Here is a 22,178-nt window from a genome sequence, read left to right as displayed (position 1 = left end):
AGAGAGAAAGAACATAAGCAGACATCATCCAATTAGAGAATCTCAGAGTTGGAAGGGAACTCACAGTCAGACAAGAAGTGACCACCCAGCTTGAAGTCCTCTGTTGAGGGGAAGCCCATTACCTGATGGAAAAACTTTAGCTTATATTTATTTCTTTTCTTAGGCATTTTATTTAAATTTACATCTAGCAAACCTTACAGATGCTAGATGTAGGACTAGATAAGCACCTAGTACAGTTTTTAGCAACTGTACTAGGTGCTTATCTAGTCCTGATTATTTCAGATTCCCAAACCACTCTGGGGTGGCTACTCCCTGGGATAACTGTCTGCAATGTGAAACAAGAGATAAGGAAGAGAACCAACTTTCCTCAGGCCATTTCAAAAATAGACACTAAGCATTCTTCTCTATCACCATGAAATCTAGAGTTTTACTAAAATGAGTGAGCAGCAACACTTACTGTATGCAAAGCTCTGTGCTAAGAACCAGTGATGCAAATAGAAAAGACAGTCCCTACTCTCAAGGAGACACATATGGACAGTTTCAACTTCCAATCAGATGGAAAGGTCCCATGATTTTTAGGGTTCATGACCAGAGAGGACTCATGTCAGTCTTTCAGTATTTTTAGCTTTTGGTTAATTCCTTTCTCCATCTTTCTTTCCTCCACTAGTGGATTGTACTAGCACAAGCAGTTTTCCCTCATCTCTGAGTGCTGAGATAAAAGCCTCTCTGGAAAGGAATGATCAGAGTTTGACAGCTGTTTTAGGCACTTGGCACACTTCAGACAGGCCTAGAGATTGCCTCTGTTATCTGCTCTTAGTTGGAGGCGTTGTTCTTTCTGTTCCTGTGCCTTCATCTCCAGACAGACTTGGGACAGCTTCTTGGGCTGCTTGTTTGAGCATTCTCACTGGGGTGAGAGGTTGGACTGGATAAGAAGGGTTCCCACAGGGAAATGATCACATCATTTCAACCTAACATGAGTTTTGCAAATTTCAGGGCCATTTTATTTTCTTGGGCATGACATGAATTTTGCTAATTTTATTGTGGCTTTCTCTACAGGCATTCAGCCCTCCCCTTGCTCCTCTAAGGCTGGGCTAGTCATAGTTCTGTCAGGGTCTTTCTTTCTGTTGTTGTAGGCAACTGGATTCGAGTCTTCTGCCCATAACATTGTCTATGCCTCTATCCCTCTGTTTTCTCCTGAATAAAGTTAAATAGTTCATAGTTCAGCTAAGGTGAATGGAACCAAGGTGGAGACTAATTAAGTGAACTTGGCTTGGCTTGAACCTGCAATGGAGATCCCTTGTATCTCCTCCAGCTCTAGACAAAGAATTCCTTGAAAGCCATTTCCTCAGAGGGAGGGCAGCAGTAATACCATCTTCTTTCTCTCTATTGTTTCTGGACTCAAAGATCGTAGTTCAACTCAGCAACTCTGAACCTGAGGGGAGAGAGCTAATTCTTCTAGCAAAAAAATTGCCCTCTAAGGCTGTTGTGGCAGAAGAAAAATGTGGCTGGACGTGGGCTTTCTTTCTTACAGCATCAGTTGGAAATGTGTTGATCTGAGCCAACAGGGGTTCATACAGTCAATTCCCCCATTGAGAAGCTGGCAGGGTGCCCTTTAGCCAGAATGCCATAGTGCTGAGCTCTTTGAGCTGAACTAAATAGTCTCAGAATCACTGTGTTTATTTCTTTTCCTGACCATATGCCCTTTGGCAGGGCCATTGCCAATTTGCATAGTTAGGCAGATGTGACTGCCTTTTGTATATCTCTATCTGTGCATCTGAGCTGTGTGCATCCTTAACTATATCTCTCTGCATCACAGTGTTTGCCTATATCCTTTTTTGTGCATTGGAATCTATGTGAGCTTGTATTTGAATTTATCTAGGTTTGCCAGTATTTTCATAGTTTAGCAGTGCATGCCAATATTGATGCATTTTTCAGGGGGAACCTTCATTATAACAGAATAAAAGGGTTTTCTTCAGAATTTCAAATGATTTAAGAAGAGAATAGTTTTTGTAAAATTGCTTGAACATACTTAGGAAATATAGTAGTTTGATTTGAGGGAAACTTCCCCTTGTTGTATTCTGTTCCCAGCTACTTAAAATACCTTGATTTATTATTATTATTATTATTTACATTTTTAAACCCTTAACTTCTGTGTATTGACTCCTAGGTGGAAGAGTAGTAAGAGTGGGCAATGGAGGTCAAGTGACTTGCCCAGGGTCACACAGCTCGGAAGTGTCTGAGGCCAGATTTAAACCTAGGACCTCCCGTCTCTAGACCTGACTCTCAATCCAACTGAGCTAACCAGCTGCCCCCCCTTGATTTGTTATTTTTAATGACACAAAGGGAATTTCCATGGAGGACTTTTACTTTAGAGTCATGATTTTAAGTACTATTTGGAACTTTCCTTGGGCTCATTTGGCCATAATAAGAAACGAGAAGCATCACAATTTATCTTTTGTAAAATTCATATTAATTATCTCAAGAAAAACTATATGGTATTGACATTATTTATCAGGTATGCACATATGTAGAAGATGAAACTTGCTTCAAAACCCATATATCTTCAGGGAGAAATTAAATACTTTAAGCAGCTGGTTCAAAGCTGGCTCAAATTCAAATTATCAAAGATGGATGTATATTGTTCTGATTTACTTCCTATATTACCTCAGGCAAGTCAACTTAACTTTTCAGAGCCTTATTCTCCTCATCTTTGTTTTTGTTCAATTGTTTTTCCATCTTGTCTGACTCTTCTTGACCCTATTCAGAATTTTCTTGGCAAAGATATTAGTCTGATTTGCCATTTCCTTCTCTGGCTCATTTTACAGATGAAGAACTAAGGCAAAGAGAGTTAAGTGACTTGCCAAAGTTTACACAGCTAGTAAGCATCTGAGATGAGATTTGAACTCAGATGAGTCTTCCTGACTTCAAGCCTGGTACTGGTACTCTAATTACTATGCCACTTAGCTGTCTTCTTCTGTAGAAGAGAATTAGAATAGATAAGCACTAAGGTACCTTCCAGGTTCAAAATCTATGTTCTAGCCTAAGACTTTATGCAAAATAGTTTACTGATATGTACTATTACCAAAAGAAAAAGAAATCTGGCATAGTGGATAATGTGTTGGACTTGGAATCAGGAAGACTTGGGTTCAACTCTAGCTTCTGACATTTCACAGCTGTGTGAAGGAGAATTCACTTACCTCTCTAAACTTCACTCTAAGTCAGTGATGGGCAACCTTTTTTTGTTGTTGTTGTTGTTGTTGTTAAAGAGCTTTAATATGGTCTTTAAGGTGACATTTGAAAGACAAGAACACTAACAAAAGGATGCCAGTTACATGGTTCAGAAGTTCCCAATCTGGATAGTGTTCCCAATCTGGATAGTTGTCACTGAAAAACTTCCTCACTGGGGGAACAGCATTTCTCACAAATATGCACTTGATATGCTCAATGGTGGTATCTTCCAAGACATTGAGGCCTAAGTAAATTTCTGCAGCTTCTATAATACAATCTAAGAATGTAGCTGGTGTCTCCTGAATAGTCCTCCTCACTTTTTCAAATTTTGACCAAGAATTGGGGTGTCTCGAATTCTTCTCCATTACCTTAATGATTTCCTTGCCTATTTAAGTATTCTGTAAATTGGAACTGAATTTAGATCCAATTCCTCCCAGGCTACTGGCCATGGTGTCATCCCCTCAGTATTTCTTGTCTCTTCTACAAACTTATTTCTTTCATGATTGGACAATATCTCCCCTAAAACATACCAACAGTCCTCAAAATCTGGGTCAAACAAATGCTTGAAAGATCTTTAACAAATTTGCCAGCATCATCATGGAAGTTAGGGATTTTCCTTTTCAAATTCTCCACATCCTCTGATCTAAATCTAGTGTGCTGTCTCACATGAAAAATCCCATCATTTCTCACTACCAGAAGGTCACATAGGGGAAAAAGGTTAAACGGTTTGTCTCCCTTATTTAATGCCTTTTGTTCCAATTCTGCCTTAGAATGTTCAGATTTAACCTTTACCAGTATTTCCATCAGTGCCATTTCCAGGAGCTCAACCATAAGCACCACCAGTTTGCATATACATCTCCAAATTGTCTTTAACTTGCATTAACAATTACTTCATCTCTGAATCTCTAAAATACCAGGTAACCACAATCTTGCAACAATAATCAATACGAAAAAATATCCATCTTATTTTGTATATGATGTAACCAGTTAAAACAATAATAGGTGTGTGTGCTATAATATCCAGAATAGTTATGATAAGAACAGGTTGGGCTACCTCAAAATCCAATATAACTCTGCAATACCTGGGTATGATCTTAAACCACAAGTATAGGATAAACAATATCCCTTGTCATAACCCCAATAGCAAATAATCCATACAGTCTTCAATTACCATTTTCCCAAGGAATGGGACCTCACCAAAGTGGTGCCAATGCATAGCCACCTAACATAAATGCTAGGCAGGACCAATGAGTCATCTACACTTGTCAATTAAAAGTGTCAAAGAGATGATGGCCCACTACTTGAAGGTTATTTCACACTCCAGATCTGGTCCTATTGTCTTATTCTGAGTGGAGAGCAGAGTGATGAAGCATATTTTATAATAGTCAACCCTCAGAGTAGAGAATCACAGATGATCAAACAGCTAATTGCTCCTTGGACAAGAGGCCATCATGAAAAACTGAGATGGGTTTAATCTAGCTTCCAGTCCCAGAATAGCAAGTATAATCACTCCTCTTCATTTGTCACTAGTATTTAATCCAAGATGAAGCTGGCTGGATAAACCAATGTGGTTTCTTCCTTAAGGAAGAATATAGAAGGTAAAGAAATTCCTTCTACATTGGTGATATTCTTTTTTCTTCTCAACTCATCAATTCCTGGAGAAAGTTCCAGCAGAAAAGAAATCTTCTTTGAAGATACTGGATATAAACTCAGAAAAAATAGAAATCTTCTGAGATCCTGGGCCTAGTTCAACTATTGAATGAGCTGATTGATGCTTTCACCTCGGTAGCCGGGTTTGCCCATTTCCTTGAGGAAGCCCACTCTATTCTTGGCAGCATGGTGGGCCACGGACAAGGGGAAAGGACATAGGAATCTTGAGACTCGAGGGAAATGCTCTCCCACTGAGTAGATTTCATGGATGACATCTTCCAGGCAAATGATACCGAACTTCCCTAGATACTCCTCAATCAGAGTATTATCTGTTAGGGAGACTTTCTTATTATTTATCCTGGCTTGTCCTCGTTTTAGAATGAGTTCTCGGACAGATTTTAGGTTAGGATATCCCCAGGCTACATAAGGCTCTATAATTCGTAGTTTCTTTAAGGAAGATGGGGTCATTTTAACAAAGACACCACTATAAATTTTCTTCAGGTGAAGTTCCTCTATTGTCTTTATCACCTTGTCACTCACTCCATTAATCCTCTCCATCGGGACCACAAAGCCCAGGTGATGTCCATCCTTCAGCACATAGCACCCAGGCTTTGAATCCAGGCGCCTTAGACGAGCTACATCATGGACAACCCGATGGGATTCATGGACAAATGATTCCAGCTGCTTAAATTTGAGCTGAGTCCCTCTCTTTTGCTTCCTCTTTTCCAAAAGTGCCTGCTTAGCCTGAGTGGCTTTGAGTGCTTGGTAAGCTTTCCTCTTCTTCAGGAGATTCTCGGGAACCAAAGGAATCTTTCTTTTGGGCTCAGGATCCGCCATCTTTCCTGCTTCTCTTACTCGATGGGCAACCTTTTGAGCTTGGTGTGTTAAAATTCATAAAAAAAACCGAGCATAACTCGACTGGTGTGTCACTTTGAGGAAAAAAAGCCATAATTTCCTGATATTTATAATTTAAATAACAAAAGTGTACAATTGTAATATATAACTGTATTTGATAAACCAAAATAGGTAAATTAATATAGGTAGAATGGTCATCTATAGTGCAGAGTGTCTATACTACACTACAGCAAATGTTTCATCCTCAGCATGCGGCCCCATACTTCTCTGTATACAACTGTGTGTTGTCAAAAATGGCTACATGCATGTCAGAGGTTTGCCATCACTGCTCTAAGTCCTAGCTGGGATTTAACCTGCCTGAGTGGAAGAAATTCTCAAACCAATGATATCATAATTCTTAATTCCTTAGATTTCCTAACTTCCCTTTGGCTAGCCTGCATATTTGTGGAAATTGCTAAACATGTAATCAAAGAGCCTTTCTTCCTGTAGTAATCATTTTTTTTTTTGAGAGCATGTATTAAAAGGGAGAAACATGGTGAGAGGTTGAATGGAGGAAGAGGCTTATGCTTTTAACTATATATGGAGGCTCAGGTCAGGTCATTATTCTGAGTTGGCTTTGAGCCAGTTGCTTTAAGTATTCAATATTGAATCCTGTTTTGTTATTTCTTGCTCAAAATTCCCCTTGACTCCAGGCATTTTGTGTCAGTTTTCCCATATTCTTAGATATCTCCTTTGCTTTGGAAAAATACAAAGTGCTGTTCTGTGAAACTAGATCCAGATATGCTGGTTGTGTTCCCCACATCCTCTCATTTGCTAATTCTGTCCATTGAGAGTGCTTATGGCATAAAGCCCAGGATTGAGGGTTATAGGACTTCTAGATTCTCACCTCATTTCTAACATTCAGCTCTCTCTCTTTTTTTTTTTTTTTTTTTGCTAAACTTCCCCAAATACCTCAGTTTTCCCATCTGTAAAATGGAGAGAATAATGTCCATCACTCAATATTGTTGGAAAGTATAGTTAAATATCTTTTTTTTTAAACCCTTGTACTTCGGTGTATTGTCTCATAGGTGGAAGATTGGTAAGGGTGGGCAATGGGGGTCAAGTGACTTGCCCAGGGTCACACAGCTGGGAAGTGGCTGAGGCCGAGTTTGAACCTAGGACCTCCTGTCTCTAGGCCTGACTCTCACTCCACTGAGCTACCCAGCTGCCCTTAGTTAAATATCTTAATAAAAAGCAAATGATTTTTATAAAATAGGACTCTGTCCTCCTGTGATTCCCTATATCAGAAGCTCTCAAAGCATTCTGCCAATATTAGTTAATAGTTCTCATAAGCAACGTGGCCTGATATAGTGGAGTCAGGTCTCAGAATCAAGAAAACTTGTATTGAAGGATCCCCTAGTTTGATGCATACTGGCTCAGTGACATTGGGGAAATCACTTTATCTCTCAGCGTCTAGGCAATTCTCTAAGACAATGTCACATAACCTTTGCATATCTGTATTGCTAGAGGGAGCTTCCTCTCACTCAGAGGTCCCTATACCAGAGAAATCACAGAATTAGACCAAAAAAAACAAACAAACAAACAAACAAAATACCTCATTTACAGCCCTACTTTGCTACACTGGTGAGGTTTGGAGGTGACTTTGGGTTCCTGAAGGCCATCCCCACAGAGTGCAAACTCTGTCAAGTCTTGCCAAACTGGAAGGGCTTCCAGTAAAGGATTCATGCCAGGCTGTAACTGCTCAAGAACAGTCCAACAAAGTTTGAAGAGGCTTATCACCAATCTGGCCACAAAGTGATACATTCTTTAATCACTGTGACTCTTCAGAACTTTCTTGTTGTAGAGAGAAGAGTATCCTTCCCAGAGAAATCATGGTTTTTTGAAAGTGGTCATCCTCACAAAAACTAGTGTTGTGGAGAAATGAAAACAAAATTTCCAATATTACTGAGAGAACAGGATTCACATTGAAGGAATGATTTGCTCAGATGTGCCCTGCTCAGAGAACAAAACGTCATTCAGCCACCCATCAGCACAATTATTTCATAACCTAATATTAGCTTTTTCTTCCTCACTGACTGACCCTTTTAATAGAGGCAGGCTGAGATATTTTGAAGGCAGAAGGTTTGGGTGGTCTAACAAAAGGACGGGCACCCAGGCACCAAGTCTAATTCCCTTGCCCTTGGACTCTTCCAGCTCCACTTTTGCACAGCAGATCTCCTTCCTAAACAGAGGGCTCCTTGGCTATCTCTATCTGCAGACTCCCAGCTGCCCTGTCCCAGTTCTTCAGTGGCTATTCCAGGTAAGAATAGGCTAGCATAAGATCATACACTGGCCACTAGGTGGCAAGAGTACTCCAGTCGTGCATTAAGCCAAAGACTCTTCCCTTAATGCCTTCTTACCTTTGTTGCTCTTCAGTTAGGCCCAGTGGATTGCACAAGATGTTTATTTAGAGTCCTAAGATGCCTTTAGTCTCTTCTTGTTTTTCTTTAAAAGTAAGACTATAGAGATTATTCTGGCAGAAGTATAACCTCCAATCCTTTGAGAGCCATTGCTCTCTACAAATATAAACATTAAAAAATGTTCAATGCCGCCTAACAATTGTTTTCATTATTTCAAAACTTTTTTTCTCCATTACTACCACTCATACTTCCTACAACTTTACATAAGTTCCTTAGTTTACATATGTGTTACAAAGTTCCGATGTAACTGGAACTACTTCCTTTTTGCCAGGCTATTCCACATTTCTGCAAGCTGCTATAGGGCCATTCAGGAACACCATTAACTGTTCCTGTGTTATAAGAATATTCATGAATGATAAAGTCTATGCCCTTGTGTTTTCTTAAGGTTGAACATCACCACTAGACTTCACATACTACTTATTCAGCTCCTTGGAGCCAACTTAACCCTTTACCTATTGCTATTAGAATAATCATTTATTCAGCATCTACAGGGGATTCTTAATCTGGGGTCTGGTAACTTGTTTTTAAAGATATGTATTTTTTATATAATTGGACTTATTTTCAATCTTATGTAATTTTATTTATTTAAAAATATAATTCTGAGAAAAAAGGATTCATAGGTGTCATCAGACATAAACAAGGTAAAAAATAATTGATCCACTATTTGTTTTGAGGGAAACAATTATTTTGCCCTTGGGGTTTACACCCAAAGAGAGAAAATAAGTAGGCTATGAGAAGTCAGGAGAGAGAGCCCTGATCTAGCACTGGGATTTAAATACAAGGCATGAGGGGTATCAGGTTTGGCTAATGATAGAGTTACTTCGGGTAAGGAGACCTTGTATTCCCCTAGACCAAGTTCCTACTGATCTAATGTTTATTAGTTGGATATCAGTTTAATTTTTGTTAGTTGGACCTGTCTGGGGTAGAAATTGAGGGGACCTTGAAACTTCCAAAGTTTACCCTCTTTAACCATTAAACAAAATGATGGGGGAAATCCATCACTTAAAATATAATACTTTATTGAGAGAGAGAGACAGAGAGACAGAAAGAGAAAAAGACACAGAGGGAGAGAGGAAGAGAGAGAAAGAGAGAGAGAAATGTAGGGTCACAGCCTCAAGTCAATGACCTAAGATGATTATCTCCAAAGAATGAGAGAGAATGGCCAAATTTGCATCTGACTCACCAGAGTCCAGCCTCACTGATTTAATGACAAAATCATTCCAATACAAAATATTCCTCCAGGTTTACAGAAACACTCCCAACTTATAAGAAGATACAATAAAATTAACATTTTAGGAGGTTGGACACATTCAAGCAAATTAACATCTTCAAGAAATTGGAGACTAGCTTTACAGTAGGATGAGGATCAGTCAAGTCATTGGACTTGACTTCCTGGAAGAAGTTTCAATAGATACAATACAATACCAAGCATTGGTACTTCTGGGTCTAAGAACCCTCCAGTCTGGGACTCCTGCCTCAGGCAAATTCCCAAACTCAAGGTTTTAAAGTCTTTGTAAGGATGGAGGTGAGAGACCAGCTTTTACTAACTTTTTGGCACTATTAATAACTTGAGAATAACACACTAATTTCTCACTACACAAAATTCCAGCTATAAATCAGGTATCCCTTTCTATGGGGACTGTTCAAGGAGATCTTCAACCTTCTTGACTTCTTGGCCTCTTTCTACCTTTAGCTGCTAGCTCCACTAGTTTTTTTCATCTTTTCCTCCAGCTGGCTCTGTATCCCCCACAATGGAATGGTGAATCTTGAAGTCTAGAAACTCCATTGCCTATTTGCAGTCTTATGACAGAAAGTCACCCTTCCTTTCAGTTCTACAAACATTAAACCCCTACTTTGGGTAAGATTCTCTGCTAGACTCTAACAAAAGAGAAAAATGAATATTCCTGCCCTCAAGGGGTTTATATTCTACTGGGGAAGGGGGAATGATAATACAAGTACTCAGATAAGTAAACTCAAAACAGTTTGATGAGGAAGAGAACTTTAGCGTCACGTGAGTGGGATTGATCTATGAAAATTTCACTGGGGTTAAACTCTATAACTGAACTTTGAAGGAAGATAATGTTTCTGGAGAGTGAAGATTAGGAAGGAGTACCTGGATGATGACTAGTATAAAATCAGGGTGACAGGAAATGGAATGTTGAATTTTGGAAATAGCTAGTCCTCCAGTTTGCCTAGAACTTGAGTGTATTAGAGAAGGGTCATTTGAAATAGCATTGGAAAGATATGTTACTCTAGGTTAAAAGATATTTGGCCTTCTAGGCCCCTTAGTACCATGAAATGGGGACAATACTAACAATGAATAAGGCTTGTGAAGAACTTTAAATATATTATCTCGTTTGAGCTTCACAACAGGTCTGTGAAGTGGGTGTTGTTATTTATTTACTTTTTAAACCCTTACCTGCCTTTTTAGAATCAATACTTTGTATTGGTTCTAAGACAGAAGAGCAGTAAGAGCTAGCTAATGGGGTCAAGTGACTTGCCCAGGTCATAGAGCTAGGAAGTATCTGAGGTCAGATTTGAACCCAGGACCTCCCTTCTCTGGGCCTGGTTCTCAATCCACTGAGCCACCTAGCTGCCCCTGGGTACTGTCATTATCCTCATTTTTACAGATGAGATCATTGAGGCCAAAGGCAGGAGGCAGGAAAAAGTGTTGGTATTTGGTTTTGCCTCTACTTAAGAGATTTTCTTTCCTTGAAGATGACAAAGTGCATCAGGCTCTGGAAAGCTCAAAAAAAAATCAGCCTTGCAAATTACCCACATAGGGTCCTTTTGGCATCTCTATGACAACTAGGCTGTGTTGGCTCCACCATCCTAGATGCCCTATAGTTTCCTCTTATTTGGTTACCTTATGGTTCTGATAAGATGAGCCCTTATAGATACATTGAGCTGCTTTTTATTCATAATCTTGCTTTTTATTCATAATCACAGGCTTTACTTAGAGGCTGAGCATAATCTGCTAAGAATGATGTTAGCTGGGAAGTACTCACACTCTCTAGGAAGAAGAAACATCAGTTTCATTCTACCTCGGAGAAACTAAACAATGAAGGAAGTTTGAATGGTCTTGGGAGCTTTGAGGACAGGGGTTCTGAGTCATTTTCAGGTCTGTAGAGGGCATAATAGCTTTTCTTGGTATCTCAGAAATAGTAAATGATCCAAACTGAAAATGAGACTATCTATCCCTTCGGTTTGCTTCTAATTTTTGTTGCTTCTTTCTCATTTCCTTTTCTCTTTGACACTAACTAGTGGAGTCCAGAAAAAGGATTGAATCCCCCAAATCATACAGGGTTCATATAGTAATTTGCTGGTCTGGCACAAATCCTAACCAATACATTTTTTTTCTATCAAAAACATTAACTTAAACTCTCTGAATTCTGAATTCTGAAGAGAGAAAGTGTGGAAGTAATGAATTCTAGAAGCAAGACAGAGGAAAAGGAAAAGAATCCAGAACTCATATTCATTTACTAATTCAACAAATGTTTATCTTATGTGCAAGGCATTGGGCTCTGTGGCTTCCAGGCTTTATGCAGTGCTCTTACTTTTTAATTAAAAAAAAAGGTTTTGCCCTACACAAATGATATCAAACAAACAGAAATGGGGCCTCTGAATTTTACATAAGGATCCCTTTAGGCAAACTGACTGAAAAACACTCATTATTATCTAGGTTCTATTTTATTTCTATGTATTTTGATAAAAATTTCCTAGTTACATTTTAATCTGGTTACAGCACTGTGCTTTGATATTTCTTGATATTTGATATTGTTTGATATTTCTGCTCTATACTTTTTGTAAAATAATTTGTGAAACAAATTTTCTTAGGTCATGTTTTATTCAAATAAAATGAAGAATTATATTTTTATAACACAAATACCAAACACACAGTAAAATAATAGAATATATACACATTTATTTATTAATAAAATACTAAACAATTTTAATTTCTATCAGTTTTTAAATAATAGCCATGCTAATATTATTAATTTCATAGATGGGTTTATTTTTTGGCAAAAAGTCTCTTAAAACATGGTGTCATTGATGATGTTTCTATTCACAATTCTTTTCCACTATTAAAGTCGGTATTTTATACTGATAAAAGCTGCAGCAGGAAACTCCAGTTTACACAAATAAATTAATATGGAGCAGAGTAAACTTTCTGTTGCTTTGCTTAATCAACTAGAGAATCTGTGGCCAAAAGGAAATATGATTTTTTTCAAGTTCAAATGCTTGATTCAATGTACTATCACAAGACAAATCCACTAACTCTTCTTATTCAGGTTGGAGGCCAAATATGTCATATTTGGACTTGGCTACTAGTTTCCTCATCCATTCATATTTAGAAATATCTAGGTTTTAAAATAAAGTAAAAATTGCTTCAGTAAGCTGCTTAAATAATGAACAAGTAGTTCTATTTCATTTGCATTGCACACATATCTGTATTGAGAAATTGTAAAAACATTATTTGTGGGTTTGTTATGCATAGCTCTAAAATTTTTATGGAGTAATTTTATCTTCAGAAAATGAACTTGAGGACCTTGCAGTGATTTATTTACTTAGTTTTTAAAAAATCTAACAAATATATGTTTTAGGAGGAACATTTTTCTATAAAAAGAATTTGCCTTATATTTTTTATCGTTAAGAAAAATGGCCGTTTCTTCTTTCAACTCAAATATTTTTCAAAGTAGTTTATTATGAGAAAGAAGAAAAAGATTTGCAGTAATATAAATGAGACTTTTTTAAAAGTGCTATGTGCTTGCTCTTTTCCCATATTATTATACATTTTTACAAAGAGCCTTCAGGCTTTTTTTTAAACTCTTACCTTCTATCTTAGAACCAGTATTGGTTCTAAGATAGAAGAACATTATGGGTTAGGCAGAATAGGTTTATGTGACTTACAAAGCTAGGTAGTATATGAGGTCAGATTTGAATCCAGGACCTCCCATCCCTAGACCTGGCTCTCAATCCACTGAAGTACTCAGCTGTCCTGAGCCTTCAGTTTTAATAGAGTATACCTTTGTAAAGTTGATTTCTTTATAGTATTTTAAAAAACTATATGTAACAGTTTGGAACGTGTTTAGATTTGTCTTTCCTGGCAAGTGGGATTATGGGTTGCAAAGAATATTCTCTACCTAGTCCCAGTGGACCATATAGAAGCTTTGGGACTATTTTTGGCCTGCTTTTGGCCATATGTCCACTTATCCCCTTGTTCCATGATTTTTAGCAAGAGGACAGGCTGCTATATCTACTAAGAGAAGAGATAGCTTCTGGCAGGTAGGTCTCAAGTACAATATTGGAGGGGGAAAAATAAAATTACAGTAAAGGGTGAGGAAGTACCAAGCTTTTGTACTCAAGCATTAGTTCTATGTCTCCTCTTTCTTACTTAGCCAAAAATCTGTGAAAAAGCTGTCTACACTTGCTTTTTCTACTTCCTTTCCTCTCACACCCTGCTCAACCCTTTGTGGTCTGGTTTCCATCCTTATCATTCAGATGAAACTGTTCTAGTCAATGACCAATTATTTCTTCATTGCCAAATTTAATAGCCCTTTTCCAGTTCTCGTCCTTCTCAATTTATGTGCTAGATTTGATACTTGGATCACACTTTTCCTGTATGCTCTTTTTTGCTGTGAGCTTTTGTTACAGTATTCTCTATTGATTTTCTTTTTACCTGGACCCTTTGTTTGCTCATCATCCTTTTCACATCCTCTAACTTCCCTGAAGGAAGGCTCTGTCCCATGCCCTCTAGTCTTCTTCCATACTCCCTTGTTGATGACCTTAGCTCCCATATGTTTAATGCTCATCTCTATGCTGATGTCTCCCAGACCTATATTACCACCCCAAGTCTTTCCCCTGACCTTCTATACTATATGACCAATTACCTGTCAGACATTTAAGACTAGATGTCCTAGAGACAATTCATATTTAGTGTATGCAAACAAAAAGTCTGTCTTTCCTTCTCAAACCCTGCCCCCTTCCAAAGTCCTTCTCTTGGTCTCCTAGGTTCACATCCTCAGCATTATCCTGATTCCTAATTCTCCCTCAACCCATATATACAATTAGTTGTCACATGTTTCCCCTCTGACCCCCTCTGTCTTCTCACACACCCCTCATCACCTCACATTGGAACTATTGCAATAGCCTAATGGTTGGTCTCCTTCCCTCAGATCTTTCCTTCCTCTTTACAGTGTGGCCTCCTCACAGCTGCCAAAGTATTTTCCTAAAGCCTGGATCTGATCCTATCAACAGCCTACCAATGTCTCTAGAATAAAATCCAAGAAAGTTAACATTTATTAAGCATCTACTTTGTACCATAGTACACTAAAGCGCTATGCTAAGCAGCTGGAGATAGAGAGGCGAAATCAGTCCCTGACCTCAAGGAGCTTACAGTCTAATGGAGGAGACAACATAACTACCTCCTATCAAAGTACAAACAGGATACATTGGAGATAATCTCAGGGAAGGAAATAAATAACATTAACACAGCCTGGGAAAGGTTTCTTGAAGAAGATGGAATTTTCACTGTGATTTGAAGGAAGCCAGGTGATAGAGATGAGGAGGAAGAACATTTCAGGCATGGGGGATGGCCATGGAAATGTTCGGTGTAGGAATATGGGCATTGTGTATGAAACACAGCAGCAAGGCCAGTGTCACTGGGCTTTAGAGTGCATGGAAGGGAGTAAGGTAGCCTGGAAAGGTAGGAAGGAAGCAGGTTATGAAGAGCTTTAAAAACCAGAGGGGCAGCTAAGTGGTTCAATGGATAAGAGAGCCAGGCCTGGAGTTATGGGGACCTGGGTTCAAGTTTGACCTCAGATACTTTCGAGCTGTATGAATATAGGCAAGTCACTTTACCCCAACTGCCTAGCCCTTACTGATCTTCTGCCTTGGATAGGGCAGAAGGTAAGGCAAACAAATAGATGGTTTTACATTTGATCCTAATAATAGGGAGTCACTGAAGTTTATTGAATGAAGAAGTGGGATATGACATGGTCAGACCTTTGCTCTCATTTAGCTTTTAAAGTGGCTCACAATTGACCATATTCTGTCTTTTCAGCCTCACCGGACATTATTTCCCTTTCTTGTATTCTGCTATATATCCAAATTGACCATTTCTCCATTCTTCACACGTGATATTCTATATCCTTTGCCGCTTCCCTGCTTTGGCCTGGAATGCATTCCCTCTTCAAAGACCTCATAGAATCCCTCTCTTCCTTAAGACATGTACTTCTACATCTGATCACCCCAAATGCTAATACTGTTCTTCCTAAATTATCTTGTATTTAACTGCTTTGCATTTATTCCTTCTCTCCTAATAGAATGTAAATTCCTTGCAAATAGGAATTGGTTCATTCCATGTCTGTATCCCTAGCACTTAGCACAATGCCAAGGGCATTGGTAGGTAAGGAATAAATACTTGTTGATTGATTCATTCTCTATGTATCAAGGACACTGCAGTGGCTGTCTCAAAGGTCTCCACCAGTCTCAGACTACTATTAGATATTCATTTAGCTAATATCAAGAAAAATAAGTCACTCAAAGAGCAAAGGCAGTCAGGAGCTCCTGCCCTAGTAAAGTCTTTGTTCCACATGAGGAGAGAATCATTGGAGTAGAGGAAATCCTTGTTTTTCCTGGCCCTGCACTGGAATCATGTCTTGCTACTTGAAGAGTTGCATCCCACAGTATGTCACTTAGAAACTGTTACTTCTTTTAACAGATGTAGAATTCTACTCCCCTGGGGATGGCAGGGGGATGACTAAAGGACCACTCAGCATCTATCATGTCATATTAAAATGTCAAGTCCTTTCAGTAGTGGGTCACTACATGATAGGATAAAGTCCCAGAGTTCCCAAGAAGTTAACCTGAGCTAAGCAGAAAATATCTTTCCATGATCCATACAAACATGAAGGGAAAATCAGAGCATGACATCTGACTCTGTTACATGTATCCTTATTCATTTTCCTGTCTCTGACTTTCTCTGAAACATGTGTAACACTTCTTTGTTACCCAGAGAAAGTCTACCCAGTTTTAACAACATTGACTAGATAAACTCCCAGAGAGGAATATATGCTACTCCTCTCATGAGCCCCCATGTAGTGTGCACCTCAATATCAATCAATATCTTTTTTTTTTCAAAAGATGTTTACAAAAGGAAAGCATAAAAAAGATGGAATTACAGAAACATGACCCAAACCAAGGTTCACTTTCCCTTTTTACACACAGAGTCTCTATGGAGAGTAGTTTCAAACTTAAGAAAATCAGTGTGGGGATCCCTGTAGGGATCATGTGGAGAAAATGCAAAGAACACAAAAGGCACCTTGCAACTGTTTATTCAGGAAGTCTTTTTCTCCCTTTGAAGGATCATTTCTGGGGACTGTGTTGGTGATAGGCATGTTCTTCCCTAGCTCAGCTATATTGAGTCCTCAAAAATTCTGCTGTTGCTGTTCCTCCTCTAAGGGACTCTGCTACCAACTCCTTTTGCTAGGGTTTGAATGAACCTCTCTCAAACTAGTATTCTGGACATTCCTCTCTTAGGATAGTCATTCACCTAAGATGAGGAAAGAATAGACTGACATAAAAGGAAATGTAGGTGATGTATTCACAGACACACCAGTTGGGGTTATACATATTGCCACTCCCTTGCCAACTAGTTTTCAGCCAAGGTGCCAAGAAGAAAAGCTGAAAAAAAGACTAGAGGAGGAGCATATCACCTTTTGTATGCAAACTGAGTTCTGACTTACTCTTCTAGCTTCTCAGCCAATCAGAAGACCCTCCATTACCCAGTAGTAATAGACCCTCAGACACTCATTGCCAGACATGAACTCACCAAGCCACCGTGTGTTAGATTGGAGCCAGGTAGGAAATATTGAACACGTTCCATATAAACCACCAAGAAAGGCAAATCTAGGTATATTCTAAGGATTTGACTATCATTGGCCAGTCTCCCCACTGAACTTAAAACATGTCCAAATTGCATGAGTGACCAAATTTTTTTTATTTGCTTGTAGATCTGCTTTTCATTCTGACATCAATTGAGCTCCATCAATGTGGAGTCCAACAAAATTCTCACACATTGTATCAATTTTGTTTCTGAAAGTCTGTCAGTTATAAATATTATAAGTTACAGATATAATAAAATTGTCAGTTATAATTTTTCTCGGTGAGGCAGTACGGTCAATAGCTTTCCAAAGTGACAAGTCTTCTTTAATATGAGTTTCAACAACATAACATAATCAATCAAATGAGCATCTTTAATTACATCTGTTGTTTCATTCATTTTCAATGCAAGATAGGAAGATTTCATTTCTCAATTGATTTGAAGATTTCAGACATTATTCTGTTATCTCCAAGTAATATCATTTGAAGTTGCTTTGCATATGATTTATTGTACATCATTTCTACCATATCAATAACTGTAAGCATCACTATTTCCTGTGCTAAAAGATTTTTTATGCTCAGTAATTCTATAAGCTAACATATGATGCAAGCAATCTTTTTAACATCACAGACTTTTTTTTTTTTAACATTTACCTCCTTTCTTAGTATCAGTTTTAAGATGGAAGAGTGGCAAGGGCTAGGAAATTAGGGTTAGGTGACTAGAATCACAGGGCTTGGAAATGTCTTGAGGCTAGATTTGAAGCCAGATCCTCTAGAGTCCAGGTCTAGTACTCTATCCACTGCACTACCTAAACCCCCTAACATCGCAGCCTTGTGTGTGTGTGTGTTCTTTTTTAAATTTAATTTAAATTTAATTTAATTTTTAAATTTAGTTTATATAATTAATTAATTTGGAATTTTACCCATGGTTCCATGATTCATGTTCTTTTACTCTCCTCTCCTTTCTCCCTCCCATAGCCAATGAGCAATTCCACTGGGTTTTACGTGTATCATTGATCAGGACCTATTTCCATATTATTAATATTTGCAATAGAGTGATCATTTAGAGTCTGCATCCCCACACAGCCTTTTTTAAAAAATATTTTTGCTTATAAAATATATTTAATTTTCTCCAGACAAATTATCCTGTATTGCCAGTTTATTTTGCATATGTGTGTGTGTATACACATATATATATACACTTTGGAGATTTATCAGGTAATTAGACTCCATGTTACCTAGTTATCTGTTTAGGAAGAAATTTGGGCATTTACTTCTGTATTTCTATAATTTCTGTGGTAGTTTTAACTGGGATTTCTCTTCAAACTGATTATATATCTAACATCAAAAAAGGATATTATTTCACCGTAAAAATTAGAGACAATAAAAATTTAAGACTACATGTAAATTTAATTGTTGAAAACTTCAAATAATAATTCTATCAGTTCTTTATTTCACTTTTTTAAAAGCTGCAATTCAAGGGGAAATTATCATGTCATCTCATATTCCCCAATATGAATAATGTTGAGAAATATTTCAGCACTTTCAACTTTCACACAAAGATGATTTCACTTGAAACTTATATACCTTAAGTTCAAATGCAAAAGTAACAGATTCCAGTTTACCTGCAATAAATCCTACTTTGACACAGTTCAACTGAAATTGGGTCTCATTTTTGCAAACCTTATTAAGCAGTCTCTGCTGTACTGTATTTACTGTGAGTTGGAGTGAATTCCTCTTGTTAGTCTTGTTTTTGTTGGCTTTATCTGAACTTTATTTTCATTGAAAAAGGAGATATATGAGAGTTATATTGGAATCTAATGATTTTGTCAGTTGTTTGTATTTCTTCTTTAAAGGATCAATGGGGACATTTCACAGTTTATAGAACTCTTCTATAAGGAATAAAGTAATATATAAAATAGTTCCTGCCTTTAAGAATTTTACAATTATCACAGGAGATATAAGGGTTAAGGTTCTTTCTGGGGCAGGTAGATGGCACAGTAAGTAGATAGAGTGATGGGACTGAAGTAGAAAGACTCTTGTAGAGTTCAAACCTTTATTAGTAGTGTGACCCTGTGCAAGTCACTTAATCCTGTTTGTCTCAGTTTCCTCATCTGGAAAATGAACAGGAGAAGGAAATAGGAAACCACCCCAGTATCTTTGCCAAGAAAACCTCAAAAGGGACATGAAGAGTAAGCAACAACAACAAGCTCTTAATAGGTAGCTATGGGAAGGGTCAACATTCCAGGATATAAATATTAAAAATAATAAAGGCTCATATAATAATATATATTAGTATTTTAATTAAAGCCATGCTGATAGTTATTAGACCACGCGCTTGTAAGCATTCAAAACTGCCGCCTCCATTACTGTCTCCAGTCTGCTGACCAAGAGAGCCTACTGGCAAAAAGAGGCCACTCCCTCCTAACCCAGGAGATTTAAGCTCTTCCCTGCGTCAAGACGTTGGCCTCCCCAAGCCCAAAGACCCAGAAACGGAAACCAGTTGGACCATGTTGGATCACGGGAAATGTAGTTTTGATACATTTCCCATGCCCATAGAAATATATACACTTTTAGATGGCATTCCCAAATTTCACTTTTACAAGGAAGAGGGTATAGCAAAAACCCAGAGGTAGGAAAATACAGTGCTTGTTTAGGGAGGGGCAAATAGTCTAGATTTCTTGGAGGCTGAAGTTTGCCATAGGCCAGTAGTTTGAGATAATGCTGGAAATAAAGATTCCAGCCAGACTACAAAGGGCCTTGAATGTTAGGCTAAGTAATAAAGATTTTATCTTGTTAGAAATGGAGCAGTGCTGTGAATACAAATATAAGTGGAAGAAAACTGTTCTGGCTCTCAAGGAAAGTAATGGACATCTGGGTGGCCAGGGCATCCTCCTTTAAAATTAGGAGATTCTGGTAGGAATTAGCCATTCAGTAGGGGAGGGGATGCTGTTGTTGTGCCCTGTCTGACTCTTCATGCCCCCTTTTGGGTTTTTTTTGGCAAAGATGCTGGAGTGATTTGCCATTTCCTTCTCCAGTTCATTTTACAGATAAGGAAACAGGCCCAGGGTCACAGAGCAACTAAATGCCTGAAGCCTGAAGTCCAGGCCTAAATGCTATCAACTATACCACCTAAAGAGGGCTTGAAAAGGGGCCTTAAAAGTCTCTCTGATCCAGTACCTTAAGGAAACTGAGGCCCAGAGAGGTTAATCAACTTGACCAGAGTCATACAGTTAGTGGGTTGCAGAGCTGAAGTTCAAAGACAGAAAGTAAGGGTTTAAAAAAAAAAAACCCTAAAAGCAAAAACCTGGCTTCTTAGTCTAAAGGCAGTGCCTTTTGAATCAGCAGCTTTTCTATCCTGTGCCTCAGAGTCCCCAGCTGGAGTCCAGGGTCAGTCTGGAGCATCACACATAAGGAGGGATGTAGTCAGACAGTCCAGAGAAAGATGATCATGACGAGGAAGAGTTTAGGAACCACAGTGGATGGAGAGCAACAGTTAAGTGTCAGAGGCTGTTCAGACTGTGGCTACCTTCCTGCTGGGGGCAATAAGAGAGGCAAAAGACAATCCCAGCCTCAGAGGCCCTCACAATCTAATGAAGGAGGCAAGAATGAAAAATTACATGCAGGATAAAAAAGAAATAATCCACAGAGGGAAGACACTAAAATAAAAAAATAAAATATGGGAAAAGTCATTAGAAGGTGAGATTTTGAGTCCTGTTATGCCAATGGAAAGGTATTTATATCATTACTTCCTTTTTTTTTTTTAACCCTCACTTTAGTATCAGTTCTAAGAAAGAAGAATGCAAAAGGCTAGGCAATAGGGATTAAGTGACTTACTCAAGGTCACATAGCTAGGAAGTGTTTGAAGCCAGATTTGATCCTAGGTTTTCCCCAATTCCAAGCCTGGCATTCTATCCACCAAACCACCTTTCTGCTCCTGTATTACTACTATTTTTTTTTAACTATTTTTCATCTTTTTTTTTACATGTTGAAACAATTTTTGACAGTTTTTATTGGACATTTTGCAATTCAGATTCTTTTCCTCTCCAAGGCAGAAAATATGGGTTATACCAGTGCTATCATGCAATATCATATTCCTCATGTTGTATCACTACTTCAAAAATAAATCTGTTTTCCTTTCCTCTTCCCAGGGCTTAACTTTCTCCTACCTCCAAATAGTGATGCAAGGTAGGACTAGTGCAGGCAGGGATCACATCAGCTCAACCTCTCATCTGAACTATTGTAATAGTGTGAAACAATTAGTCTGCTTGCTTTAAACCATCTTTTTTTTTTTTTAAACCATTATCTTCTGTCTTAGAATCAATACTGTGTATTGGTTCCAAGACAGAAGGACAATAAAGGCTAGGCAATGGGGTTAAGTGACTTGCCCAGGGTCACACAGTTAGGAAGTGTCTGAGACCAGATTTGAAATCAGGACCTCCCTTCTTTAGGCCTGGCTCTCAATTCACTGAGCTACCCAGCTGCCCCCTAAACCATCTTTTCTAATCCATTGTCCAAATATCTACTAAAATGATCTTCCTAAAGATCAGATCTGACAATGTCACCCCACCTACAGGTAGGCAGCCTTCAAGCATGTCAAATTCTCCCACATCCTTAAAAAACTTTCACTAGACTACCATTCCCTAAAGCTGTGGCCCTGTATTCTCCTTTTCTCAGGCAAATTCCTCCAAAAGCTTGTTTATATTCATTGCCTCAATCTCCCTTACTCCTTTCCCTTTTGCAGGCTGACTTCCAGCCTCATTACTCCACTGCAATTGCTCTCTCCATATTCACCAGTGCTCAATTAATTGCCAAATCTGACAAGGCTTACCCCTTTTCCTCATACTTCTTGTCTTATCTGCTGGATTTGACAGTTGACCACCCTCTCCGGCATTCTCTCTCCTTTCCATCTCTCATTATACTTCTCTCTCCTGGTTCTCCTACCTGCCTAAAGTATCCTTAGTCTTCTTTAATTTCTTTTCCAGATCTTGCCCCTTAAGTGTGGGTGTTTGTTTAACAAGGCTCTATCTTAAGACTTCTACTCTTCTCTCTTTTCTTTTGGGTTTATTATCATTCATATGCTGAGGATTCCCACATGTGCAA

General features: G+C 38.4%; 2 protein-coding genes across 2 annotated transcripts in view; one reads left to right on the top strand and one right to left on the bottom strand.

Moving 5' to 3' along the window:
• The window catches only part of FAM178B (family with sequence similarity 178 member B), a 138,952-nt gene that overhangs the window by 19,758 nt on the left and 97,016 nt on the right, over positions 1–22,178 (top strand). The window contains exon 5 of the mRNA XM_044661039.1: positions 7,927–8,032. Within this exon, the coding sequence (XP_044516974.1) occupies positions 7,927–8,032 (106 nt within the window). The remainder of the gene's footprint in view (positions 1–7,926; positions 8,033–22,178) is intronic.
• LOC123235017 (60S ribosomal protein L7-like 1) lies at positions 4,981–5,715 on the bottom strand. The gene has a single exon (XM_044661040.1). It carries the CDS (start codon positions 5,713–5,715, stop codon positions 4,981–4,983), a length of 735 nt encoding a protein of 244 aa, XP_044516975.1.

This window comes from Gracilinanus agilis, chromosome 2, assembly GCF_016433145.1.
Source record: "Gracilinanus agilis isolate LMUSP501 chromosome 2, AgileGrace, whole genome shotgun sequence".
NCBI classification, from domain to species: Eukaryota; Metazoa; Chordata; class Mammalia; order Didelphimorphia; family Didelphidae; genus Gracilinanus; species Gracilinanus agilis.
The sequence above is the reverse complement of the archived record's forward strand: the minus strand, read 5'-3'. Positions and strand labels throughout refer to the sequence as shown.